The sequence below is a fragment of the Girardinichthys multiradiatus genome, chromosome 6, assembly GCF_021462225.1.
Source record: "Girardinichthys multiradiatus isolate DD_20200921_A chromosome 6, DD_fGirMul_XY1, whole genome shotgun sequence".
In the NCBI taxonomy this organism is placed as follows: Eukaryota; Metazoa; Chordata; class Actinopteri; order Cyprinodontiformes; family Goodeidae; genus Girardinichthys; species Girardinichthys multiradiatus.
The window spans coordinates 17,894,075-17,921,464 of record NC_061799.1 but is presented as its reverse complement, the minus strand read 5'-3'; the positions used below and the strand labels follow the sequence as shown (position 1 = coordinate 17,921,464).

General features: G+C 40.2%; 2 protein-coding genes across 9 annotated transcripts; one reads left to right on the top strand and one right to left on the bottom strand.

The window, feature by feature from the left end:
* The first annotated feature begins 729 nt into the window (after positions 1 to 729).
* Positions 730 to 12,986, top strand: LOC124869751 (calcium-binding mitochondrial carrier protein Aralar1-like). Its single transcript, XM_047367834.1, has 18 exons — positions 730 to 834; positions 1,499 to 1,552; positions 3,281 to 3,426; positions 3,772 to 3,887; positions 5,006 to 5,145; positions 5,251 to 5,397; positions 5,846 to 5,984; positions 6,061 to 6,154; positions 6,309 to 6,393; positions 6,933 to 7,014; positions 7,098 to 7,256; positions 8,618 to 8,670; positions 9,569 to 9,649; positions 10,021 to 10,161; positions 10,332 to 10,470; positions 11,022 to 11,180; positions 11,265 to 11,355; positions 12,025 to 12,986. The coding sequence occupies exons 1-18, from the start codon at positions 823 to 825 to the stop codon at positions 12,236 to 12,238; spliced, it is 2,052 nt and encodes a 683-aa protein (XP_047223790.1). The 5' UTR covers positions 730 to 822; the 3' UTR covers positions 12,239 to 12,986.
* On the bottom strand, positions 12,971 to 25,290 carry LOC124869752 (dynein, cytoplasmic 1, intermediate chain 2a-like). 8 transcript variants are annotated; one of them, XM_047367835.1, is made up of 17 exons: positions 25,143 to 25,290; positions 22,392 to 22,500; positions 22,175 to 22,301; positions 21,629 to 21,764; positions 21,234 to 21,296; positions 20,900 to 21,027; positions 20,726 to 20,815; positions 19,389 to 19,551; positions 19,201 to 19,300; positions 18,727 to 18,852; positions 18,165 to 18,311; positions 17,958 to 18,071; positions 17,732 to 17,865; positions 17,429 to 17,573; positions 17,201 to 17,341; positions 16,903 to 17,028; positions 12,971 to 16,005 (listed from the first exon to the last, which is right to left on the bottom strand). In XM_047367835.1, the coding sequence occupies exons 2-17, from the start codon at positions 22,497 to 22,499 to the stop codon at positions 15,904 to 15,906; spliced, it is 1,950 nt and encodes a 649-aa protein (XP_047223791.1). In that variant the 5' UTR covers position 22,500; positions 25,143 to 25,290; the 3' UTR covers positions 12,971 to 15,903. The 8 variants fall into 8 exon arrangements, with proteins under 8 accessions (XP_047223791.1, XP_047223793.1, XP_047223792.1 ...); XM_047367837.1 differs by having other exon boundaries at positions 21,629 to 21,713; XM_047367836.1 differs by having other exon boundaries at positions 22,175 to 22,298.
* Positions 25,291 to 27,390: the final 2,100 nt, after the last annotated feature.

The following is a 27,390-nucleotide window of genomic DNA, read 5'->3' as shown; positions in this document are numbered from 1 at the left end:
TTTGAAAAGATAAAACAAATCCAAAAAGTAAGATACATTTAAAAAAGGATATATATTTTATAAAGAATTGATAAATCACATTCAGTTAGCTGAATAAAAATAGCCTATGTGACTAATAAGTGATAACCTTTGGCAGCTGTTCTGCCTGAATAAAAATTTTAAAAGCCTTCTCTGAAAAATGTGCTAACAATACTGTTTCAATCACAGATGCAATCTAAAATATTCATAAAATTATTTATTTTGATTTTGTTCTTTAAATTTATTGTTTCCAGCCTGAATAAGTAATCGTGTTTAATAATTGTGAACAAAATTATTGTAATATGATTTCCATATAATTAGAAGCCAGCTAACATATGTAGAAATGTTACTGTATTAGAGCTTTTTTTTTTCCAATTTTGATCTAAATAATCATTTTTCATCCACCTCGAATCTTCTTCTCAAATGTATTTGTAATAGTATATTTTCAGATTTATTGTTGAGGACTGGTGACACACAGGTAGCTGTAGTGGACCAATGGCGGGGTATTAAAAACTAGGCACAAATCCGCAGCTTGTTGAAACACGCCGAGACTGATGTAGGGATTCTCACATAAACTCCTCTGTGTTCGAGTTATCGCGTTATTCTAGCAAGGTTTCCCAGATATGATTCCCAAGTCACATTTAACCAGCAACTGATTTTTTTGGTTTTATGTTTAGTTTAGTTTTTTGGTAATTAGGTGTAGTTTTATTTTTTTGAACTGACGCTCCTCAGTTTCCTCCTCAGACCTGGGCTGAGGTGCGTCCGCTCTGTTCGCTCGCTCACTGCGCGTGACGTCAAACCAGCATGGCGGTCAAGGTGACTTGTGGATCGTTCTTTTACCCTTTTTCCAACCGTTACTTTCGCGAGCGTGCGTGTTTTTTGCTCGTTTTGCCGCGTATGAGTTACTAAAGCTCGGCTGCCTGGTCCTGCCAGGGGAGGGTGTCCCGGATGCGATGCGCTCCGACCCCGTAGCATCATTGGGGCTAGCTGCCGTCCAGGCGGCTGGCCTTGATGAGACACCTACAACCTCGAATTATCCAGAAAAGGCTAAAACCGTAGGAGATTGCTAATAGGAGAGCCTGGCTAGCTGCGGAAATGACACTGTTTCTGGGTTTTACTTGAGTTCTTCGTTCTCGCATTCGTGGATGTTAATGTTAACATGTCAGGCAGTGGTTTGTGTTTTTAAGCTAGCTTGCTACCCGGTTTGAACATCAGTATGTCTTTGCTAGTTGAGGGTAAACTTAGCTGCACATTTTCTCCAGATTGCCTTCGAGACAAGACGTTCTTGTTCAGTTTTGACATTCCTTTGACAGTTCCCTCCGTCCTGCTTTTAATTCATGGAATCTGTTACTTTTTGCTTTCTATTGTGCCCGATTGCAGCGCCTTGTAAAACCTGACAGAATCAGCAGCTTGTTTGGAAACATGACAGCCCACACAGTCACTGTGAAATTGCCCACTCATTCTGTGTGTTTGTTTGTAGATTCAATCTACCAAACGTGGGGATCCAACTGAGCTGAAGGCAATTTTCCAGAAGGTAACGCTTCAACGGGTTTTATTCCTACAAAATCAGCATCACTTTTGCATAAGGACCTATTACCAGTGTACAAAAGATAACCTCTCAGAGCTGTATTGTCTAATGAGTAAATGTTTTCACCGATTGTCCTTGGAGTCAATGACCGGGCTCCTTTTAACAGATAACCTTTACCAGTTGGATTTTTATGATCAGCAGACTTTGATTGAACTGTTATGAATAGAAAAGAATTGCTTTAAAGGTAATCGGATCAGAATGTGACAGTATGGTTTTGCATTTAAATTCATTAATTAGACTAAGTTGGTTTCTATATAACTGTATGTGAAATTGACCCTATAAAGTGCCTTTTACTGACAAATCATTGGTGAGGCAGTGGTAAAAAAAAATCTTATTGTTTTAAAACCACTTAAACTTTCCACCATACCGTTCCTGTGGTTTAAGTCCTTTAAATGATGCCAGACAAAGTCCTAGCTCTACAAAAGTTTTCTCTCTGGCTGTACAGCTTTAGAGCATCAGAGCACTGCCCCTCCCCACCTGTTGCTGTGTACCGTCGGTCAGCTTCCTGAAAGTAGGTTTCTAGATGTTTTCCTTGCTTACAGAAAATGAAACCTTGGCTTTATTGAAGGCATGGCATAGAAGCTATAAAGCGCCATCCATCACACACCTTTTTAAAACTGCACTTTATAAGCTAAGAGCAGCTGCTTGCAGGCTCTCTCTGAGCAGATAGCCCGAATAATTAACCAGCTAAAACTGACTTATCTTTGTGTTACTCTATAAAAAGTAAAACGGCAAAAGGAGAGTACTGTTTTGTACAATATGTATGTATACATAAATCTATCATATTTTTATTGTGTTTTTTTCTTTTCTTTAGTTTTGGTTTCAAACTCAAAATAACAAATGTTGTGCATAACTTTGTTATAATTTCAAAAAAACAGTCTTCCTAGAATATTCTAGCACCAGTATAAATAATTGTTGATTTTCTGCTCGAAGTAAAAAAAAAACGTTAGATCATTTTTATATGTTTCGGTTTTAATTGGTAATACATTGTTCAGGGTTATTACACCATGAGAATCCTATACTACCCCATGCCTAGTTGTACTGCCCTCTGTGTAATCATGACACTGCAGTCTTTGTGTACCTACACCTTGTTCTGCTGCATGATGAGTGTGTGACCCAGTGTGTGATCTTGAAGTGGGTCAGCAGTTTTTAGCATGCTGAGATTAACGGGTCAGATAACCGACGAGCTCGAGCCGACAACATCAGCACACGTTTGTTTGTGCCAAGGTATCCGCACACAAATGCTGCATCAGTTACTTCAGGTTTTTTTTTTTTTTTTTTAATGGAGCACTAATACGTGTGTGTGAAGAACAACGTAATGCCTGAATTCACCTTGAAGCTAAGGTTATGCTTCAAGCTGAGTAATAATGCCATGCTTTAGTAAAGTCTGCAAAGCGATGGCCACATGTCATTAGTTATTGTTCCGAAAGGAAACATGGCTGATTTCTAATTCTAAAGATTGCTTTTAATACTGGTTCTTCCAGTCATGCAACTAACTTAGAGGAATGGTTTCAATTGCTTGATTTGTAGAGTTGATGCAACATCCTGATTGAAATTTTGTACAAAAGTTTGAGAAAATTAGCAATTTCTGTAAATGTTTAAACATAGTTTAAAACGGCTGCAATTGACCAAATTAGTACTAAAAATGGTTATTTGCTCTTTCCCTTTTGTTAGTATGCCAGCATAGTGGACAAGGATGGAGAGAGGTTCATGACCCCTGGAGACTTTCTCCAGAACTATCTGGGACTGCACACACAGATTCACCACAACCCCAAAACGGTCCAGCTCATCGCTGCTGTAGCTGACACCACTAAGGACGGGTAGGTGCTGAGGCAATCGGTGCACAGACACACAAACCCTTAGATTATCACCAATAATCAATTGCATTTGCACGTCGGTAGCCGTCATTATACTTGCCTAAAGATAAGATAACACAAACTGTGAGTCAGCGGTAGCACCTCTTGTGTCGTGCATATATAGTAACATACAACAGATGAAACATGTTGTTTAACTCGTTCTTTTGCTAATTTATCCACATGAACACGGAGAATTCTTTGACAGGTTTGGTTGACTCAGCTTTGTTTAGTCCCTTTTAGTATTTTCTGCCCCTCATTACGTGATAATTGATTTAATGCTCCTTTTGTTCAACCTACACACGATTGTAGGCTGATCTCATTCCAGGAGTTTCTTGCATTTGAATCGGTCCTGTGTGCTCCCGACGCCCTCTTTATAGTCGCCTTTCAGCTGTTTGATAAGACTGGAACTGGCACCGTCTCGTTTGGTATGTGATATTTTTTTCTTTTGGCTCTTATCTGTGATACTGAAAGCACTTATGCCTAAGTTTGTTTTTCACATATATGCTTTTAGCTAAAAAATTGTTTGTTTTTTTGGCGAATTATCTCACATTTCTAAATACATGTCTAATAAAAAGACAGATTCTTTAAGGTCTACTGTCAAAGATATGTCTTTAGGTGAAATTATACTTTTTGTTAAACTTTATAACAAAGAGAGGGTATACTTTCACCTGAATATATTTCCCTACTGTGAGGAAATCATTATCCAGCATTGCATCGTTAACCAGATCATTAATCACTGGGCACATGGGTGGACTTTGGCAATCACCCTCGTGGCCTGTTTCTTTCCTACTTTCTCTGTTTACTTTCCTGCGTAACACACAGGGTTTTTGTTGTGGTATTGATGGGATTAGTCAGTTAATTTATACACTTAATTTTGAATTTGATGCCCTGCCAAAAGTGTTTGCACGCCTTTAACAGCCAATCACAGCCCTTAGAAGACAGTGTCACACCTAGCGAGGGGGTCAACCACTCCTCCTCACTAAGATAGGTATTTCTGACTCTCAGCAGCGAACAGAATCACTCTTAAGCTAGGAGTCCTTGCCAGGACCTTTTAGGCTAATATAGGAGCCCTTTGAGAGGACTCTGAGAATCTTTGTGAATACGGGCCATGAGCCTTAGGGAATAGTGGCAAGAAGAAAACCATTGTTGAAGAAAGCCATGGGAAGTTGTGTATGAGGTTTCCACAAGCCATGTAGAGGACATATAAAAGAAGATGCTCTGGTCAGATGAAACCAAAAAGCAGGGTTTGAAGAAAACACATCATCCTGAACACACCTTCCTCACAGTGAAACAAGGTGGTGGCAGCATCATGCTGTCGGTATGCTTTTAACATGGGCAAGGAAGCTGGTTATGGTTTATTGGATAATGGATTTAGCTAATTAATGGGCAATCAGCAGCGACACTTCCGGTCTTTAGATCTGCAAAACTGTTAGAAACATAAACCAAACAATACAGTGAGGTTTGTAGCTGTAACCTGGAAAAGTCCTGTGATTCTACAAGGCACTGTACAGGATTTTATTGATGTTTTATATTTTTGCTGCAGAGAATGCGCGAGACATCTTTAGCCAGACCACAGTGCACCACCACATTCCCTTCAACTGGGACTGCGAATTCATTCGCCTCCACTTTGGCAACGATCGCCAGAAACAACTCAGCTACTTGGAGTTCACCCAGTTCCTGCAGGTACGCTGGATGCACACTGTCCATGTTCCTTTTGTCTGTGCCTCTGTCATACAGTGTGACATATTTAGACTATTTTTACACTCAACCTTGTGCCGTGGTTTTCAGGAACTGCAGTTGGAGCACGCACGCCAGGCTTTTGCCCAGAAGGACAAGGGGAAGAATGGTGCCATCTCCGCGCTGGACTTCAGTGACATTATGTCCACAATCAGGCACCACATGCTCACGCCCTTCGTGGAGGAGAATCTCGTCTCAGTGAGTGTTTTTACACATACTGATATGTTAATCCAAGGCTACAAGATAGACATAAAGTTAGTCAGAACCAAGCAGAAACCTTGCTTTGATGGTAAAAAAAATAAGGTTATTTTCCCTAACCCTCACAGTACCATAAATCTCCATACTCAGGAAATCCTCCTCTTTTCTCCATTTGTGTTATTAGCCTTTGCAGACAATACCAGTTCTTTACAGCTTGGACCTTGAGAAATTCATGTTTTGACAATCTTTGCTCTGATCTTGAAGTATTCGTCAGAAATAATTTAAACATGTGTCCATGTTTTGTCTCCGTCAGTTAAAATGAATGTCCCTATGACAAACTGGAGCTGTAGTGTTCGTTTCACATTAAGAACCTGATATTATGTGTCCGATATATTGATTTCACTCTTCTCTCCAATGGATCAATTTAAATGCACTTTTCCTTTTTCAGGCAGCAGGGGGCAGCACTGCTCACATGGTCAGCTTCTCCTACTTCAACGCCTTCAACTCCCTCCTAAACAACATGGAGTTGATCCGTAAGATCTACAGCACACTGGCCGGCACACGGAAGGACACTCAAGTGACTAAAGGTACGAGACATTTTACGATTGTCACAGGTCAGCTTGAATTGCAGTCATTCATTCTCATCTCTGTCTGTTTCTGCAGAGGAATTTGTTCACGCTGCCAACAAGTTTGGTCAGATTACTCCTATGGAAATTGACATCTTGTACCAGTTATCAGGCCTACACTCTCCTTCTGGGTAAAGAGTCTATCTTCTACTTATTTTAAAGTGTGCCACTTAATCAGAGACGTTTACATCTGGAGATTTTTAACGAGTAATTAAAACAGCCTGGAAATATTCTGATCTTTGTGCATGACTGCGATGTAGATGAATAACACACAATGTTTTTCAGACGTCTGAACCTTGCTGACATTGAAAGGATAGCTCCACTAGAGGAGGGAAGTCTGCCCTATAACCTAGTTGAGACCCAGAAACAGGTGGGATGTTTTCAGCAAACTGTTTAAGCATCTTCTGACTGATATATTAATATAAATAGGTTTTCTTTATTCACCAATGTTACTTGATTTCCATAAACAAAGATTGTATTAACCTTTGAATGATATACAATTTATTGCTAAAAGTATATATTGTATGCACGTAATTAGGTCCCCTGTGCTCATGCAGGATGACACATGACAAAAACTGTTTTGATAAATAAGAGTTTAAGTCTTGGAACCAAGAACCCCTTTGTTTTTGGCAGAAGACTGAAGATGCTAACTCAAGACAGGCTTTTTATGCCATCTGAAACTTGATTTCAGCCTAATACATGCATGAAAAGGTTAAACAGTGAATCACGCTCAAAATTAGATGTTGTCTATATTTAAGTTTGTTGAAACAAAGCTTTTTACACTGTAGAACACATCCAGTAATCATAACAACATACTCTTTATTTTATAATTCGGGTTTTTAGTGGTTGTCATTATTTATCTACATTTGTAAAGTCACAGTTGTCACATTTATGTTGTTCTTCCATCAGTCCCATGTGGAAACCTCCAGGCCTGTATGGCTCCAGGTTGCAGAGTCAGCCTACAGGTTCACTCTGGGCTCCATTGCTGGAGGTAAGTTATCCTGTGCTCCATCAGAGTCTAGTATTCCTTTGGTTTGGTTATGCCCAATCTAACTTCTTCTGTGCTTTCTATAGCCACTGGAGCTACAGCAGTGTATCCCATCGACTTGGTGAAGACCCGAATGCAGAACCAGAGATCCACGGGATCATTTGTTGGAGAGCTGATGTACAAGAACAGCTTTGACTGTGCAAAGAAAGTGCTTCGCTACGAAGGTTTCTCTGGCTTCTACAGAGGTAGGCAGTGTCAGGAAGCCAAAGCTCCCAATACTTGCCATGTACAGGGGTTGGACAATGAAACTGAAACACCTGTCATTTTAGTGTGGGAGGTTTCATGGCTAGATTGGACCAGCCTGGTAGCCAGTCTTCATTGATGGCACATTGCACCAGTAAGAGCAGAGTGTGAAGGTTCAATTAGCAGGGTAAGAGCACAGTTTTGCTCAAAATATTGAAATGCACACAACATTATGGGTGACATACGAGTTCAAAAGAGGACAAATTGTTGGTGCACGTCTTGCTGGCGCATCTGTGACCAAGACAGCAAGTCTTTGTGATGTATCAAGAGCCACGGTATCCAGGGTAATGTCAGCATACCACCAAGAAGGACGAACCACATCCAACAGGATTAACTGTGGACGCAAGAGGAAGCTGTCTGAAAGGGATGTTCGGGTGCTAACCCGGATTGTATCCAAAAAACATAAAACCACGGCTTTACTGTTTTCCTCACATCCAAGAGAGTTACGGTGTGGAGAAGCCCCAAAGAAGCGTACCACCCAGACTGTTGCATGCCCAGAGTGAAGCATGGTGGTGGATCAGTGATGGTTTGGGCTGCCATATCATGGCATTCCCTTGGCCCAATACTTGTGCTAGATGGGCGCGTCACTGCCAAGGACTACCGAACCATTCTTGAGGACCATGTGCATCCAATGGTTCAAACATTGTATCCTGAAGGCAGTGCCGTGTATCAGGATGACAATGCACCAATACACACAGCAAGACTGGTGAAAGATTGGTTTGATGAACATGAAAGTGAAGTTGAACATCTCCCATGGCCTGCACAGTCACCAGATCTAAATATTATTGAGTGGAGTGTTTTGGAGGAGCAAGTCAGGAAACGTTTTCCTCCACCAGTATCACGTAGTGACCTGGCCACTATCCTGCAAGAAGAATGGCTTAAAATCCCTCTGACCACTGTGCAGGACTTGTATATGTCATTCCCAAGATGAATTGACGCTGTATTGGCCGCAAAAGGAGGCCGTACACCATACTAATAAATTATTGTGGTCTAAAACCAGGTGTTTCAGTTTCATTGTCCAACCCCTGTAAGTCCTTATTGATATTACAATTCCTATTTTATGTATGACATTCAAATGAAGTGAAATGCATGTTTTTATGACAGAATCATTAAAGTAGTACGTCAGAGTTCATTATTTATACATTTCTGTCCTTTATGAGGCTGCACCATACACCTTCTTGTTCTCATCATTCAATCTCCTCATCTTCTCAATCATTTTTATTTCCTTTTAATTTAACATACATTTTTCTCTTTTTAGTGGCATAATCATCTGTCATTCAGTTTTTCTTCCAATTCTACACAGGTCTGGTTCCTCAGCTCATTGGTGTGGCACCTGAGAAGGCCATCAAACTCACTGTGAGTATCTCCTCTCCTTTTCCTTATGCACTATGTCCTTCAGTTTGCATTCAGACTAATATTTGTTTATTACAGCTCCAAAACCTTTGTCTGTGTCCTTTTAATTACTATATCATACGTATATTTAAACAAGATTTAAAAATAATTGTTCTAAAAATAAAATACTCCAGATTTAGACCCTTTACTCAAGTTTTGAGATTTGCTGTTGCATTTTCTCCACCCTGTTCCAACCAGGAACCTGTATAACGTATCTTATAAAAACATAGGCTATTCCTCAGACCATGATCAACTAATGCTTCTACGTAACATAAGTTGGAAGAGGTATGCTACATGGCAGACAAGTGAGACTTAAAAGTGATTGTATTTCTAACATACAGTGCCTTACAAAAGAATTCACACCCCTTTAACGTTTTTACATTTTGTCACATTAAAACCAAAAACGTCAATGTATTTTATAAGGATTTTATCGACAGATCAACACATAGTGAAAGGAAAATTATGCATGTTTTCTTCCAGGATTGCTCAGTGTTTAGCCTCATCCGTCTTCCTATAAGCTCTGCTGATTTTAAAAATATCCCCACAGCATGACGCTGCCACCACCTGTCTAGGGTTATTTGCAGTTTCTTCCAAACATAACATTTTTTATGTAGGACTGAAAGCCCACTTGGTCTCCTCTGACCAGAGGTGGACCTTTATTTGGTGATTCCACAGAATTTATTTTTTATTTTTGGTGCATCAGATTAAGTGGGATGGAATAGAAATGCACAGCACATTTGAGATTTAGAAAACCATGAATTGTTTTTCCTTCCGCTTCAGTTATGTGCTACTTTGTGTTTTTATATGAAATAAAAAGGGGTTAACGTTTAATCTTATGACTGTTTGTATTTTTCTTTCACAGGTGAATGACTTCGTAAGAGACAAATTCACTGAAAAAGATGACTCGATTCCTTTACTTGCTGAGATCCTGGCTGGTGGCTGTGTAAGTACCAGGTCCTAAAGAGTTTTTTTTCCTGTCTGTGAATGCATCAGAGTACACATGAGCAAGTTTAAACTCAGTCACACAGTAGTCCTGTAGTGTCTACTTTCACAAACAGTTGCAGTTTCATTATACGTTCTGTTAACTTGCATGGATCACTTCAACAAAAAAAGTTATTATAAGCGGATGTAATGATAAATGTCCAGAATACGCATTTATTAAAGTTTTTTGCGGCAATGTTCAGCCATACATGCTGATCTAAATTTAATATTCACCTCTGAGGTCAGGCTTGATGATTAAGTGCTTCCCAGCTCGCCATTTTCTTTTAAATAAAAGAAATGCGGTAATAATTGCTGGTCTTTCTGATGATTCAGGCTGGCGGCTCTCAGGTAATCTTTACCAACCCTCTGGAGATTGTGAAGATTCGCTTGCAGGTCGCAGGTGAGATCACCACTGGGCCTCGAGTCAGTGCTTTGAGTGTGGTCCGGGACCTTGGTTTCTTCGGCCTGTATAAGGTAATGTCTGAAATGCTTCCCTGAGCAGTTTGTTGAAGTGCAAAGCACATTTGCACACTATTTCAGAGGAGAGATCTTTTACTATTCTCTCACTCTGCCATTTATGCTTACTGTTCTTTCACCTCACCTGTTTCCTGTCAGATTCATTGTATATGAATGTGTCTGTACAGGGTGCTAAAGCTTGCTTCCTAAGGGACATTCCCTTCTCAGCCATCTACTTCCCTGCGTACGCTCACCTTAAGACTCAACTAGCTGACGAGCAAGGCAGACTAGGACCTCTGCAGCTTCTTACTGCTGGAGCAATTGCAGGTAACATAAAATTACATCCCACTCAGTCGTTGGAGCCGTGGAAATTTAACTTGAGAGAAATGTCTTATTAGATTGAAACAAAGGCTGCAGATTATGACATACTTTTTCTGTGGGGTTCAGTGAGGTACTTGTAAGTGTATTAACTGCAGTAATTGGCATATATTCCACTTTGTTTAGAAAAGCTGCTAAAAATGTTTAAACGGCAACTTAAGTACCGATCAGAAAGGAGCTAAATCTTTGCAGTTCAGTACAACCTAACTTTTATATTCTTTCAGCATTGTGTAGCAGAACAGCCCAGTCTGTATAGCTGTGTGTTGCAAAACTGATGTCTAAAAACACAATAGAGGGTTTTTTTAGGATGGCTTTAAAACGCTGTTTAGCTGGGACCTTCTATCAGAAATCTTTCTTGCTCCTCCAACAAATCTGGGGGTGCTAATAGCTGTTTACTGCAGGTATTCTGGAGCACTTCAACCCCGTTAACCAGGTTATCTTTTTCTGTTTATACCAAATTTTTAAAAAGCCCAATAAAAACCATATGTACTGTTTCCCAGGTATCCCAGCGGCCTCCCTTGTTACACCTGCTGATGTTATTAAGACACGTCTGCAGGTCGCGGCACGAGCCGGACAGACCACCTACTCAGGAGTTGTTGATTGCTTCAGAAAGATTTTGAAGGAGGAAGGTTTCAGCGCTTTGTGGAAGGGAGCTGGAGGTTTGTTTCTCTCCGTACTCCTGAACAAATAGTTTTGTTTTCTTTCCCATTTAAGATGCAATACATTTTTTTCCCCCTCTCTAGCTCGTATGTGTCGGTCCTCCCCTCAGTTTGGTGTGACTCTGGTGACTTACGAGCTGTTGCAGCGGTGGTTCTACATTGATTTTGGTGGACAGTAAGTGTTTTCTTTAATGAAAGTAGAAAAACTGGTCATTTCTGTGTGATTTTCCTGAACAAGCAAAGCTGATTAGACAGAAATTTCATGAACATACTGAAGACCTGAACTTTCCATCCAGTGAACTTCGGTACAAATACAGTAAATGTATAGTGAACTTTTGCTTTTGTAGTTAGAACTAGAGATGGACTATTATTTTACCCATTTAGCGTGTTAAGTTCTGCATATTGATGATGTTTATAAAGCCAAAACCTGAAGGCATAGTCAGGATTGTTATTTTTGCTATTTTTTTTACAACCAGTTTTTGTGTTTTGTGTTTAAAAAAAACTAGAGTGGTTTTCTAAATACTTTGTATCATCACTTGTATCGTTGTCACAATAAATCCCACAGATTACTGTGATTAACTTTGAAGTCCTATTTGAACTCAAAACTTGTAAAGCTAATGTAGACAAGTACTGAATTGTGGACCTAAAATGTGTAGGACCGCTGACAAACTGAAAAGTGATACTCTGGTTGTGCAAGTATCCAAATACATATTTGAACTACAGCTGCTCTGAAATCTATAATGTCTATAAACAGTACTGTAGATGTAGCTTTATTGTACATTTATAGAATAAAAAACCAATTTTTGTGCAGCAAGTGACAACTGATCTCCTCTGTTTTCTGCAGTCGCCCAGCAGGATCCGAACCCACACCCAAGTCTCGCATTTCAGAGCTTCCGCCCATCAATGCAGAGCACGTCGGAGGCTACAGCCTGGCTGCAGCTACTTTTGCCGGAGTGGAGAACAAATTTGGGCTCCACCTCCCCAAGTTCAAGTCCTCTGGTGTTGCTTCCATTCATCTTTCAGAGGCAGCTGCGTCCAGTCCAGTTAAGGCACCATAAGTGTCAGCAACTTCACATCGCTTCTCCACTACCAGGAGCCAGACACTTAGATCAACACAAACAAAGCACACATGACTCCACACATTAGGGACCATTACCATAGGACTGAACACCACCAGCCTGTTACTCTGTCCAGGGTGAAGGTGTGCTCTAGTAGTCACCAACCGGCTGCAGGCGTGGATACGGGCTGAGGCTGCAGGCCACCAAGCAGTCAGACAGCGTCTGGAGAGGAGCGCTGACTGTGTTGCATCTTCCGTGGCTGTGTGCTCCTGGGAACTCCATCTTTTTGTGATCTTCTCTCAAACATTTGTGTAAAACTGAAACTTGGGCACTCCTCTTTCTCTCATGAGTAGATGATTGATTCTGTTTTTGTCTGATACTCAGTATGAGTAGGACTCTTTTTGGGCAGTGGGCATAGGATATAACCTATTGATATGCAGTGTGTGAGGCTGCACTCACAGTAACTCCTCACACAGGAGGCTACATACTGTATATATTGTATAACTGTAGTGAGGAAAAGTTACAGGATCAGCCTGTGTCATTACACAATAGCTGTAATTTATGGCAACATGGGGCCTTTGGTCCTGGTCTCTGAGAATCACTCTTACTGATGTACAGAACTTTTCATTTTTGTTTTCTTGTTGAAACAAGAATCATTAGCAGAGAATTAGGTATTAATAAATTAAATGTATCTCAGTTGAGTCATTGTATTTTAAATGAATAAATCATCCATATGGTTTTATCTTTATCTGTATTATGAGTTTGTTTTTATTTCCATTAAAAAGGGAGAGCATTTATTGTTTCAGGAATATCATTACAATACAATCCATGTTTGGAAAGAACTTGTCCTGTCATACATCAGACGCGGCTACTCCGGCTAGCTTTAGCTCAAGGTTGGATGTAACATCATGGAATTAATGAAGGTCAATTTTAGGTTCTGCAGGGTGGAAAAGTAAGATGCACCAATCAGATTTCTGTGACTGATTTCCAATCTCAGCTTTTTGTAAAGCTTTGACCCAGTTGATAGTTTTGATTTGTCTTTACAAAATAAATTGTATTGGGAGCAGAGGCGAAGTCACACAATGTGAGAGAATAGTCTCAGTAAAGACATTTTTTCCTCATTTTAAAATGAAGACAAAGTTATAAAGGTGATGTTTTAAACTATCTTTAGCATATTGTGTTGGTGGCAGCCTGTGTGTAACCTTCAGAAAATACAGGCTGTTTAACAGATTTCCAGAAGACTGCCAACATTTCCAAATTCAGCAGGTTTCCTAAAAGAGAGTAACTTGTCTGTAATACCGCCTTCATGTTACCTTCTAAAAGTGTTGTGCTCTCTCATTCCTTCACAGCCATAACTGCATGTTGCAGAAAGTAGTTTCCTATTTAAATAGCTTTTTACATCTCTGATCCTTCTGACTTCATTTTTAAATACCTCACTGATCCAATTGCTAACTTTAAGTCTCTGCTCAGCAACAGCATCCACACCAAAGACTGTTGTTGTAAACATGAAAGCATGGAAGCACTTACATATAGTTGGGTTCAAAATAACAGCAGTCCAGCTAGACTAATCAGACCAATCACTGTTTTTGGTAGAAATTATATCACCACATGGCAAATAATTGACTAGTAGGTGTAGTAGAGTCATAGAAAACCAACAGAACCAACATTTATTACATGATTGCTCCTGAGACTGTTATTGTGATTGAAAGTGAAGTGTTCAAAATAATAGCAGTGTGGAGTTTAGTTATTGAGGTCACTCATTCAGTCAGGTGGCGATTATTTAAGGATGACGCCAGCACATGTACATGCATTTCTCTCTGAAAACCTGACAAAAAATGGGTTGTTCCAGGCATTGTTGAGATAAACAACGCTTTTGATGATTAAGAGGTTAACTGAATAGGAGAAAACGTATAAAGATGTGCAGAAAATGATAGGCTTAAAGCCCCCACAACATCCCACTGTTAAAAAAAAAAAGATGTGCTGAAGCGGGATACAATTTGCCAAAGAACACATAAACTGGCCTGAAGAGAAAAAGAAAAACATTTCGTGTAATGATGAAAGTAAGGTTGTTCTGTTTGGGTCCACGCACCACAAAGAGTTTCTCAGACGACCCGCAAACACTGAACTGTAGCCACAATACACTGAGGACAGTGAAGCATGGTGGTTCAAGCATCATAGTATGGGGATCTTTCTCTTACTGTGGTGTCATAACCTATTTATAGCATACAAGAGATCATGGATCAGTTTGCACATCAAAATACTTGCAGAGGTCATGTTGCCTTATGCCAAAGAGAAAATACACCTTGAAATTGATGTTTCAACAAGAACCCAAAATGTACCAGCAAGTGAAGAGCATCTTGGTTCCAGCCAGCCCAATCAGCCTAACCTTAATCTGATTGAAAACCTGTCGGATGACCTCAAAATGGCTGTTTCTGAGGCAAAACCATCACAAAGACAGTGGTTATACAACTAAATATTAATTTAGTGATTCACAGGAATGATAAATCCAAAAGATTTTTCAGTTTATACAGTAAATAGATGAGTTTGCAGTACTGCTATTTTAACAGCCCAATGTTGATTCTTCCTTATTTTCTGTAAGTGAATAAAAAATTGACACATTTTTCTTCATGGATCGATTTAGAATATAATGTGCAGCATCCCCAATACATTGAAATAAAAATTATTCTAAGGATTTTGAGCTTTACTCAAACACTGCTATTATTCTGAACCCAACTCTTAAGTGTTAAGCGATCAGAACCAGCCTATATTATTGGCTTTCCAACCGGCTTTGAAAATTGGAAATCAGACATAAATTTTTCTGTGCATCTCTAGAAAAAAAGTTTTCCACCTCAGTGGTTCACCTTCATTTAAAACAACATATTTTACATTTCTCTTCAAGAGAATAAGTCCTGCTTTTAGTACATGGGCACAAAGTCATTAATCATGGTTACAGGAAAAAAATAATTGCAGTATCATTAAATCCAAGCTAGGAACATATTAATAGCTTCTAGTGCCCAATTCAAGATTGTACTCTTGAAGTACTTGATACAAAGAAACATATACAGAATAATAAAAAAAAACAAGTGCAGCCACAGTAATAAATATTAAATATAGTAGCGATTAGAATGTAAGCATGACTCGGTCGTGAGCACATTCATTATGTTGGTCCTGTCCTGCCGAAGATCTACAACGCAGCTTCTCCTAATTCCATTTCTGTAGCAAGACTGTGCCAGCTTCAGCAAAAGCATAAGTGTGGCTTTAAAATATTATGTAAAACACCCAAATGGTAATAAAAAGGTGCAAGTACAAAGGTTTGCATATGTAAAAAAATATTGGTCGAGGCCTAAGGAGAGAAGCAGTTCCTGAAGCCCTGAGGATGTAATCACAGCTAGAAGTTCAGATTAGGCTGAAAATCACCTTCATGTAGCCCTCTAAATCCAACTTTTAACTGCAGCCGCTTTACATGAACTCTCTTTCCTCTAAAACGTATCTAAAACTGTTCATTCTAGCTCTGCACATCTCCTCGGCCCACGGTCTGGTGGAAGAAAATGCTGGGAATCAGAGAAGAGAGCGCGACTCTTCTGGCCGTGTCATATAATGTGCTATAGATGTGTAGTGTACTGGAGAGGAATTTTACTAAAGGTTAGGAGGGGGGTGTTAAAGGATCAGACGTTCGCCAGTTCTTCAGCTTCGTCTCTGTTCTCATTGATTTCAGCCAGCGTCCTGACAAAACGCGTCCACTCGTCTGCTTTGGGTACGCAGATTTGCTGTTGGAAGAAATGAAGGAACATATCAAAACATAATGTCAAGCAAAGTTCTGCAATAAAAGCTCCTTTCAGGAGAGAAACTCAAAGTACATGAATTATAGTACTGGTTAAAAGTTTCTTTTCATATTAATCTAGGGTTTTTAGTTATATTTCGTTTTCCTGGGTAAAAAAAAAACAACTTTAATGAATTTTAAAAGGTCCACAAGTTTGAGAGTGGTGACAATTTTCTCTGATCCACACAGGTTCAAAATTATACATAGAAGCTCAAATATATACATGCAGCCCCACTATTATTTTTTTTATATTTTTAACGTCGCTTAGTAAGTTTTAAAGAAACCACGTCCTCTTTGTATCCTTTAAAAAGGTCCTGGCACAATTCTGGCTGGATATAACCACTCTTTTTTTTATATAAATGGCGGAGTACCTTTCAATTGGTTGGCTTTCTGACATGTGATCAGCTTGGATGAAAGCGAATTGATGAGGATGTTCTAGAACAACCCATAAACCACCAATGGTCAAGCATACTTACTAAAAGAAATCCTTAAACCCCAGAGCCGGATTGTTCAACTTCACGTTAACTCAACAGCTCAGTGGTTGGAACAAAAGCTGGGTTTTCTAACAGGACAATGTTCCCGAACACACATCAAAAATAGTTTTGGAATAGATAGTAGGCGGGATTGACGCAAAACTCAGAAAATATATGGACTATGCTTAAAAGATGGGTCTGAGCCAGGAAACCAACCAATTAAAAAGAGCTCTACCATTTCTGATACATTTCTTAGGGCTACATAATGAATCTACTCCAATCTGATTGGTTGGAGAAGATAATAGATGATATAAAAAGTTTAAAAGTCCCTAATAAAAGTCACTTTACTACAAGAGGGGCTGAAAACTCACCTCCCCTACGTCGTACACCAGCACCTGTCCATCTGAGTCTCCAGTGGCAATCTCTTTTCCAGAATGAGACCATCTCACACGGTTCAGGGCTGGAGATCCTTCCACACACACACTAGCAGTTGGAACCTAGAATACACACAATAACTCATTAAGAAGCAGGAACATAGCTGCACAGGGATTCCACTTTATTACAAGCATGAGTGTCTGTCATAAATCCAATGGGTTTCAAAGGCAAATTAGCCATGTCCCAACAATTACTCTCACAACAACAAATGGAGGAGTGCCTATGTGTGCATACTTCAGTGTCATTGTTGAGGTTCCACAGGTCCAGCCTTCCAGATAGGTCCACACAAGCAAACAGAGCAGGATGTGCTGGAGACCACATTGAGTCATAAACATAGTCAGAACTGTCCTCGAATGAGTACAAAGGACGGGTGCTCTGCAACAGAAAAGCCACGAGAACTTTAGCAAGGGAATGTGGTGAAACACTTATGTGCTGCTGTGTCTGTCCCGGTGGACGTCTCACCTTTGTGCTCCACAGTTTGACAGTCCAGTCAAAAGAGGAGGAGATGAAGAGGTGAGAGAAATCAACAGGTCCTGCAGCACTGTGACAGCTCAGTCCAGTCACAGGACCATGATGGCCTTCAAACACCTCTGTGATGCCCGCCTTACTGCAACACACACAGAAAAGAAACGGATATAGCAAGGCATACAGCTCTACAACAGCTCTTAATAGGTAAGTCAGACCCTTTGATTCTACCAATCTATAAAATCAGGCCTTACTAAAACAGTTGTGGCTCATACAGAGACAATTTTCAGAAGATCTCACCTGCCATGGCGACAGGCCGTGTACACTGAGCCGTCCTCGCTTCCTACCACAAAGTTATTTACATCCCCTACAGGGAATGCCATGGATGTTACAGCCACAGCCTTGCTCTGCTTGAACACCAGCTCCAGACTGTCCTGCACGCAAGACACAGGGAGGTTTAAACCCCTCAGACAAAACGTCTCATTTATCCAACATGTCTGCAGTCATGAATACAAGTGCACGATACCTGCGGCTGGGAGAGCATGTCAAGGCTCCAGGAGCACATCTTCCCATCGGTGGAAATGCTGATCAGGTTGTGAGCGTTCTGGGTTCCGACGATGTTCACACAGTAGACTGGGTGCTGAACACAACAGGACATAGTGCGATCAACAACATTAAAATAAGAGCGAGTCAGATTTAAAGAGGCAGAGAGAAGTGTGCTCCAGTGCTTTACTGTGTGTGCAGATGCAGACAGGGGAGTTCTCTGAACAGGAGTGCGCTTGTTGCTCCTGTTGTCCCAGAGGACTATCTGCCCGGAATAAGTCCCACCCACCACCAGGTTAGGGTGAAACTTCGCAAAGCCAGCCGACATCACCTCTGACTGTAAGAAAGACAGCGACAACAAACCCTAAATGTATTCTGCCCCACACAACGTTTTCAGGGTTCCTGCACATCATTTTAATTCGCTCCTTTCCAGAACAAAAATAAAGGTTGCCACACATTTATTGCAGATATTTCTTTGGATGGATGGATGGATGGATGGATGGATGGATGGATGGGTTGTCAAACAGATGGATAGATGATTTTTAGATGGTTGGATAAATGGATGGACACAATATTTAGTCAATAAAACAGGCAAAAAAGTCTGGAATTAAATTGTTTTTACATACACTGATTTCTTTCCCCATATTTAGCCTGCAAAATACTTGAATCATATTCCATCCTTTTGTAGGCTTTTTTAGACTGTGTGGGAACCCTGTGGAGGGCATGTGGACATGAAACATTTTGGTGGTTACCTGGCAGTGGAAGATGTACTCAGGAGTGGCCTTCTTGTACTTCATATTCCAGACTAGTGCCACACCATCAGGCTCATGTGGAGCGTCCTCGTTGTTGTTATACGAGGCCACCAGCAACTCTGGGTACTGAGACAATCAAAGCAGGAGTCGTTAAAGGAAGCCTGAAACAAGCAACCTTCAAGAGCTGTCATGTATGACAGTATCCCAGTCAGGGCTTGACTGGGATAAAATCTACCCTCCCGAAAACTAACTATCATTCGCACATGCTTCTGGTATCCAGGGATACATCACAGAAGTCTTCAGGAACCTGATCTTTTATGATTTTGTCTTGTTTCTTTCCTCTTTCCATTCCTGTGCCTCTGCTAATGTCACCATCCCAGATACACAAAAAGTAGAATCAGCAGATTCTTTCTTCAAATAAAAACTGAATCCTTCATTATCAAACTGTTTATGATTTGTTTGAATTTATCCCACCTGAGGAGACCAGTCGAGGCAAGTGACCACACGGTTTTTGGTCCAGCGCTCATCTGCAAACTGTCTATTCAAAACCAGTTTTGCCCCTGCTTGCAAGTCACTGAGAAAGACAGAAACAAATGTTATTTATTTCACAATTCAAGAAAATGCCTTCTTTGATATCTGTAGTTTTTTGTCCCTAGCCTCACCCCTCCTTATCCTCCAGATCTCTCCCACTGTAGTCGAAACAGACGTCCACCTGCTCAGCCAGAGCTCGCTCCACAATTCTGCTGCCGTGCTCGAAAAACGACAGGAACTCGTCGGAGTGAAGGACCTGCAGCTTCTCCTCTTCTGTCAGCTCCTTGGGAGTGTCTACACAGGGATAATTAAATATTACAGGAAGGAAAACACAGGAAGATCTCTTTCTTACTGGCAACAAACTGTGTTGTTATGAATTAGTATAGACTGGTACATACAGCAAGAGAAGTAAAAGGTTCAAACATGTAGCAATTACTATTAACATACAACTTAAACACACAGAAAGTTCAAATTACAAATGTAAAGATCAGAATTTTGCGGGAGATTTCCGACCTGTCAATGCAGATTCTGACTGATTTTAATCGGCCAGAATCTATGGGATAAGATGGCATAATTTAGAGAGTTAAGACACAGGCAGAAAGATTTTTAAAAAAAGCCATTTTCTGTACTCCGTTCAGGCTTCCTGTTATCTGCTGACGTCTCGCTCTCCCTTACTTTCTAGCAGCCTGACTGAAGAGTGGACATGTCTCAGCATGTTGTAAAAAATAGCTTCCTTTCAAATAGCTTCTGATGTCTCTGCACTTTCTGTGAGTGTATTTTTAAACACCTCACTGATACTAAAAATAGCTGCGTCTTCTTCACTTAGTAACGGCCTTCACAATGAAGAGTGTTGCTTTTAAAGTGATCCGGTAGCATTACTACAGCGAATTATAGTGAGGTAAATTTGAGACTTTCTGAGACCTTTTTAAGACCCTCATGATTTAAATTTAGAAGCTACGGGAATGGCAAAATTATTGCCTGTTAATCATTAATAACTAACAAGGAACACGAATGTTTTGATTGTAATTTAATAAACAGAACGCCCATTTCTGGAGCCAGGTTTCCACGGAGGGGCGAACCTTTGTCATGCAAAGTAACACCTGAATTCCTCAGCCAGAACTACAAAACTGTAACGAATAAATGCTTCCAGTGGATTTCTTAAGACAATAAAAGCCATTTTAAAAAAGGAGTGATGAATTAATTCAGGTATAATAACAAGACTTTATGAGCTGTAATTTAAGACCTATTATGGAAAATCTTGACTTAATTAGGACATAAAATTGAAATTGAAGACATTTTATGACGTTTTAAGTCCCTTGCAGAAACCCTCCATTATGGTGCATTCTCTGATTGTAAAAAGATTGGATTACTGAGTATTGACCAGTTGGTTATCGGCGTCGATCAAGCAGAAAACTTTCCAGTTCCAGTCAATACATAATTCTCTTTACAGAAAACCATCTGTTCTCACCTTCCTCCTGCTGTTCACTCTGCTCATTTTTTTCATCCTGGGTATCCTCTGTCAACGGGGGTGCACTTATCTCTTCATCCTCTTCTTCATCTAAATACAGTAGCAGATCGCTATGAATCTTCTAAGATAAAGCTGCAAAAAAAACCAAAAAAAAAACCATCAGTGATGTTTTACCTGCTTTTTGATCCATGTGAGCCAATGCCTCTGTGGGTGTCTGCGTTTCCTTGGAGTAGGACACCATTTCCTTTGGGACAATATCCACCTGGATCAGTTTGGACATCGCAAGTCTTACCGTTCCACGTCTACACAATTGGGACAAAAAAAAAATCTGATTATTAGTCTAAAAGTAAAAATAATTTTAATATTCCATTTTACATCGTTTCTTGAATGGACATAAATAATGGTGTACAGACAAATTTGATGTGAAAAAGCTCAAATATTTGGACAAATCTAAGATGAAAGCACAAATAGTTGGAAGACAAGCTAAAGGAAAGAGGAGGAGCAGTACCCCATCAGCTCAGAGTCGGAGTGGAGTTGCAGAGTAGAGGGGTCAGGATCCCAATGCAAAGTCCTTATACAGCCAAATCACCAGACGGTGTTAGTAGAGAGAAATGCAGGACAGAGTAAACAAGAAAAATGCAAACAAAGATGAAGGGCCAAAACATGAGCCACAGATAAGATGTTAAAGACGAAAAAGGCAGGAAGAACGAAGCAAGAAAGACCCAGAAACCAAAATGAAATGGCATTAAACATTAGTATGGTGGTGAAAAGACATAGAGAAAGGTCAAACTTTATTAATGTATAATTACCAAATTAACACAAACACACAGATTACATGCAAGTTCTTGTAAAAACAATAAAGATGTAACCAATTTTAATATCTATTTTTTCAAACCCACAGACCTTGGTCCTGCGTTTCCGTCCCCGGAATCTTGGCTTCCAGCATCGCTGCCCACTGATTTGTTGGAGGGAGACATGGGGGCGGGGACTAGGTAGTGAAACAGACACGTATCTTCTGTTACTACCCTCAGGGGCTGAGCTGTGAACACGTGTGAGTTTCGCAGTACGTGACCGATGGATGGGTGAGTGAGGGAGCACAGCGAGTGACACGGTGATTGTTTGAGGGAGGGACGGAGGATGTGTGTGGAGGGGTGAGTGGATGAGTTTTCATGCAGCAAGGAGGACAAAACAGAAGAGGACAGACAGAGGGGAGAGAAGAGAGAATGAAAATAAATGGCAGGCAGGTTTAAGGTGTCATGCACAGAACATGTAACATGTGCAGATATTTGTGTGTGTGTTGTGGGGAGCAATGAGAGTGATACGAAGATAGGGCCAAAAGAGTTAAGACACACGTTTTGTAAACAACACAAAAGTCATCAAGCAAGTGACCAGAACATGATGGGCTGTTAAATGAAAGTTTAGAAAAGCGTTACAACACTGTACATTTACCATGGGGGACATCAGGGGTGATGCCCACGCTCTGAAGCAGAGCCTCAGCTTCTCTCCTCTTCCTCTCCAGATCCGAGTCTTCGCTGCCAACTGGCCCTCCCTCAGCTCCACGTTTGGATTCTCCCTGCTTAGCAAACAAACAGGCTTACTGTCAGCATGACAACGTTTCACGGTGGAGACACAAACCCATGAGGAGCCTGACAATAGTGTGGCTCACATCCTTCTTCTTTTTCTCTTCTTCCTTTCTCTTCTTTTCCTCCCGGATCTGGGCAATCCGTTGCTTCTTCCTCTCCAGCTCAGCCTTCAGCTCACTCTTGTCAGACATGCTGTGAACAGGAAAAAAAGCCATCACTAAAGTAACATTACCTGAACCGAAAACAAATAAGACATTTTGTTACCGATAAACTGGCCATAGATCAAAAGAGGACAATTTCCCCTTGATTGGCTCTGACCAGTGATTGGTATGTCAAATACAAAAATCAGATTTGTATTTATCTTTAATGCATACAAATTGGGCATTACCACTATTGCAGTCTGTGAGCATCAACAAGCAACATGTTAATGCCGGGGCTGATAAAAAACATGCAGGCTGGGGTAATATGTTAAATAGGGACAATCTTGTAATTGCCTCATTTTTTTATTGGGTGCAAAACTACATCCTTTATCAAGGAACCTGCAACAACTCTCTTCCTTTACAGTCAGTATTTAAACATTTCAAATGTAATATTTAGTATTAAACCAAGGTTCACACAAATGAGTTTGTATGTTTGATGGTCCATAGACAGAATATCTATATTACCAAAATCATAATCTGACCTGCCATCAGACCTCAAAGAACTGATTGGTTTATCTTAAGGTCTTTCATAACAGTTTCAAAATGTATTAATTGTGTTATTCATGTTATATGTATAACAGACAATGATTTTAAACTTGACAGTCAAATAAGGGCCACATTAAAGTCAAGCTTTGATCATTTGAGAAAAATAGCAAAAATAAAAGCTATTCTTTCAGGATAACTGTTGGAAACAGTTATCCACATTTTCATTTCATCTTGATTGGATTACTGTAATTCACTTTGTCTTGGAGTCAGCTGGTCCTCACTTGCTCGTCTGCAGCTGGTGCAAAATGCTGCAGCACGTCTTTTAACAGGAACACTTAAAAGGGAGCATATTACTCCGGTCCTGGCTTCTCTTTATTGGCTCCCAGTTCGTTTTAAAATCATTCTGTTAGTTTTTAAGGTCTTAAATAACTTGGTTTCGCCCTACTTGGTAGAGCTTCTCCACCGTTACACCCCCAATCGGTCTCTTAGGTCCAGTTGCTCCAGGTGGTTCCCAGCTCAAAGCGGAAGCTTAGAGGAGACAGGGCCTTCTCTATAGGGGCCCTGAAGTTATGAAACGCTCTACCCTTGCACATTCGACAGGCCCCTTCCCGACCCTTTTTTAAAACTCGTTTGAACATTTACTTTTGCTCACTGGCCTTCAACCCAACTCTGATTTGATTTTACTTAATTTTGCACTGGTATTGTTTTTATCTGTTTTTGCATTGTTTTATTGTGTTTTGTAACAAGTTTCTTAATTTATTATTATGTGCTTAGTTTTCCTATTTTATCCATTATTGTTATTTAATTGCTTTTGATGTTCAGCACTTTGTTTCAGCCGTGGCTGGTGTAAAAGTGCTTTATGAATAAAATTGATGATGATTTTTTTTTTGCTGCAAAACAAATAATTGTTGCTTTCAGGGTTAAATAAAAGCAATAAGACAATTTTATTCTTTTTTATGGTACACGTTTGTGTAAATATTGTGAAACTGTGGTATTTATAGCCAGGGTAATCATAGCATGAGCATCTTATAACAATCCACGACTATTCACTATTTGTGAAACGTCCAGCCAGATTTCTATTGTCACATAATATGACTTACACTTACGTTCTGTCAGTTTAAAGTACCCTTCAAATAGTTTCGAAATGTTTAGGATAATTAAATAAAAATATCCTTGAGAGTGCATGTAGACCAAGTTAATCTGAAGACACTCATAGGTGATTCAGATCAGTTCATTATCGTTTCTTTGTAAACTGTGTTTCTCATGGATCTATCCCATATTAGTGAAGAAAAACATTAAATAGAAAGTGCAGTATTGTAATACATAATGAGTTTGAGTCATAAGGCTGTGTATCAGTCTGGTGGTCTGGCCGTTTGATGTTCCTGCACAGTTATCCTCATGCCAGCAGTTCAAAACGTTTATTGAAATGGTGTTACTATTAACACTATAATTTTCATTATTGTCCTATTTTTGGGTATACTCGTTTCTTTTTCCAGTTTTGCCGGGTATGTGTGCCGTAGCCCTGGGCCTGTCACACTGGTAACATGTGAAAAAGATGCCTACTGTTGGAAACAGTGTTTTCTTTATCTTCTTTTTCCACATTAACAAGACAGAACCCAGGCTAACCAAGTGTTGCATTATTTTATCAACTCAATGCAGCCAGTACAGTCAGCCATAATAAAAAAAAAATTTAAAAACCGGAGCATTTTAAATATTATTATGATATTAACAAATAACCATTATTTGTGATGTCGTCGAAGTCCAACGCTGCTGGCATTAGTGTGTAATAAATAGAGATCCTAAACTCACTCCACCCATTGCCAAAAATAACTGCAGACATTCATAAAACTAGCAGCTGAGAACATTTTTATTCTATCTCTTTGTAAAAACTCGATGACTTGGATGACGTTTTATCTTAAGCGTCCTTGTGTTGCTGGACTAGCATGTTTATAATCTAACTAGCGGCTACACCTCCAAACCGGACAGCTAGCCGTGCTAACATGCTAATCTCCATGGCAGCCCCGGCTGCGGGCCTACTGTCACAATAATATGGCCACAAAGGCAACAAAGCGACGGGACAGCTTTACTATTTTCTGTCCTCAGACGAACGGGATAAAATCACACAGTCATGAGGAAGTAATTCAATACCTGATGTCAGAAGTTAGATTTAACTGCGGAAGTACAGAGAGACTCCAGTTTTGTGGACGCTTATTCCCAATAAAAGATGATGGAGGGTGGAGACGATGATGCTGGAAGAGGCTGCGTCGATCTTCGTCTTTAACGGTTGGACGCAAGACACCAGGAGAGAATTACCGCCCTCTGCTGGTGGAATTAAAAGGTTCAAATGTCCAGTGTGGAAAACTCATACGGACCTTAACAAAGTACAGGTCCTTCTCAAAATATTAGCATATTGTGATAAAGTTCATTATTTTCCATAATGTCATGATGAAAATTTAACATTCATATATTTTAGATTCATTGCACACTAACTGAAATATTTCAGGTCTTTTATTGTCTTAATACGGATGATTTTGGCATACAGCTCATGAAAACCCAAAATTCCTATCTCACAAAATTAGCATATCATTAAAAGGGTCTCTAAACGAGCTATGAACCTAATCATCTGAATCAACGAGTTAACTCTAAACACCTGCAAAAGATTCCTGAGGCCTTTAAAACTCCCAGCCTGGTTCATCACTCAAAACCCCAATCATGGGTAAGACTGCCGACCTGACTGTTGTCCAGAAGGCCACTATTGACACTCTCAAGCAAGAGGGTAAGACACAGAAATAAATTTCTGAACAAATAGGCTGTTCCCAGAGTGCTGTATCAAGGCACCTCAGTGGGAAGTCTGTGGGAAGGAAAAAGTGTGGCAGAAAACGCTGCACAACGAGAAGAGGTGACCGGACCCTGAGGAAGATTGTGGAGAAGGGCCGATTCCAGACCTTGGGGGACCTGTGGAAGCAGTGGACTGAGTCTGGAGTAGAAACATCCAGAGCCACCGTGCACAGGCGTGTGCAGGAAATGGGCTACAGGTGCCGCATTCCCCAGGTCAAGCCACTTTTGAACCAGAAACAGCGGCAGAAGCGCCTGACCTGGGCTACAGAGAAGCAGCACTGGACTGTTGCTCAGTGGTCCAAAGTACTTTTTTCAGATGAAAGCAAATTCTGCATGTCATTCGGAAATCAAGGTGCCAGAGTCTGGAGGAAGACTGGGGAGAAGGAAATGCCAGAAGTCCAGTGTCAAGTACCCACAGTCAGTGATGGTCTGGGGTGCCGTGTCAGCTGCTGGTGTTGGTCCACTGTGTTTTATCAAGGGCAGGGTCAATGCAGCTAGCTATCAGGAGATTTTGGAGCACTTCATGCTTCCATCTGCTGAAAAGCTTTATGGAGATGAAGATTTCATTTTTCAGCACGACCTGGCACCTGTTCACAGTGCCAAAACCACTGGTAAATGGTTTACTGACCATGGTATCACTGTGCTCAATTGGCCTGCCAACTCTCCTGACCTGAACCCCATAGAGAATCTGTGGGATATTGTGAAGAGAACGTTGAGAGACTCATGACCCAACACTCTGGATGAGCTAAAGGCCGCTATCGAAGCATCCTGGGCCTCCATAAGACCTCAGCAGTGCCACAGGCTGATTGCCTCCATGCCACGCCGCATTGAAGCAGTCATTTCTGCAAAGGATTCCCGACCAAGTATTGAGTGCATAACTGTACATTATTATTTGAAGGTTGATGTTTTTTGTATAAAAAACACTTTTCTTTTATTGGTCGGATAAAATATGCTAATTTTGTGAGATAGGAATTTTGGGTTTTCATGAGCTGTATGCCAAAATCATCCGTATTAAGACAATAAAAGACCTGAAATATTTCAGTTAGTGTGCAATGAATCTAAAATATATGAATGTTAAATTTTCATCATGACATTATGGGAAATAATGAACTTTATCACAATATGCTAATATTTTGAGAAGGACCTGTATTTATATCCCCTTAACTTTTTAACTTTTTGTTATTGCTTGTCATCTTCAATCTATTTTATTTATTTTGGGGGGATTTTATGTGATACACAAACTTAAAGTAGCACATTAATTGTAATGGGTTTAAAAACTTGGTCAAAAGAAATCTGAAGCGTTCATCAGCTTTGCACTAGAGACTGACATTTTTGCCCATTATCTTTTGCAAAGTTGCTCAAGCTCAGTTAGATTGAAGATGGAGAGTGCTCTTAGTTTGCTCTGACCAGTTTCCCTGTCTCGGCTGAAGAAAAGCATCCCCAAACCTTCATGCTGCCAACCTCCAAGTTTCAGCTTAAACCACTGATAGATTTGGACTTTCTGAAAAAATTAGTTTCAAGAAATTAGACATTTATTTTATCTTACAGCTTTATAAAC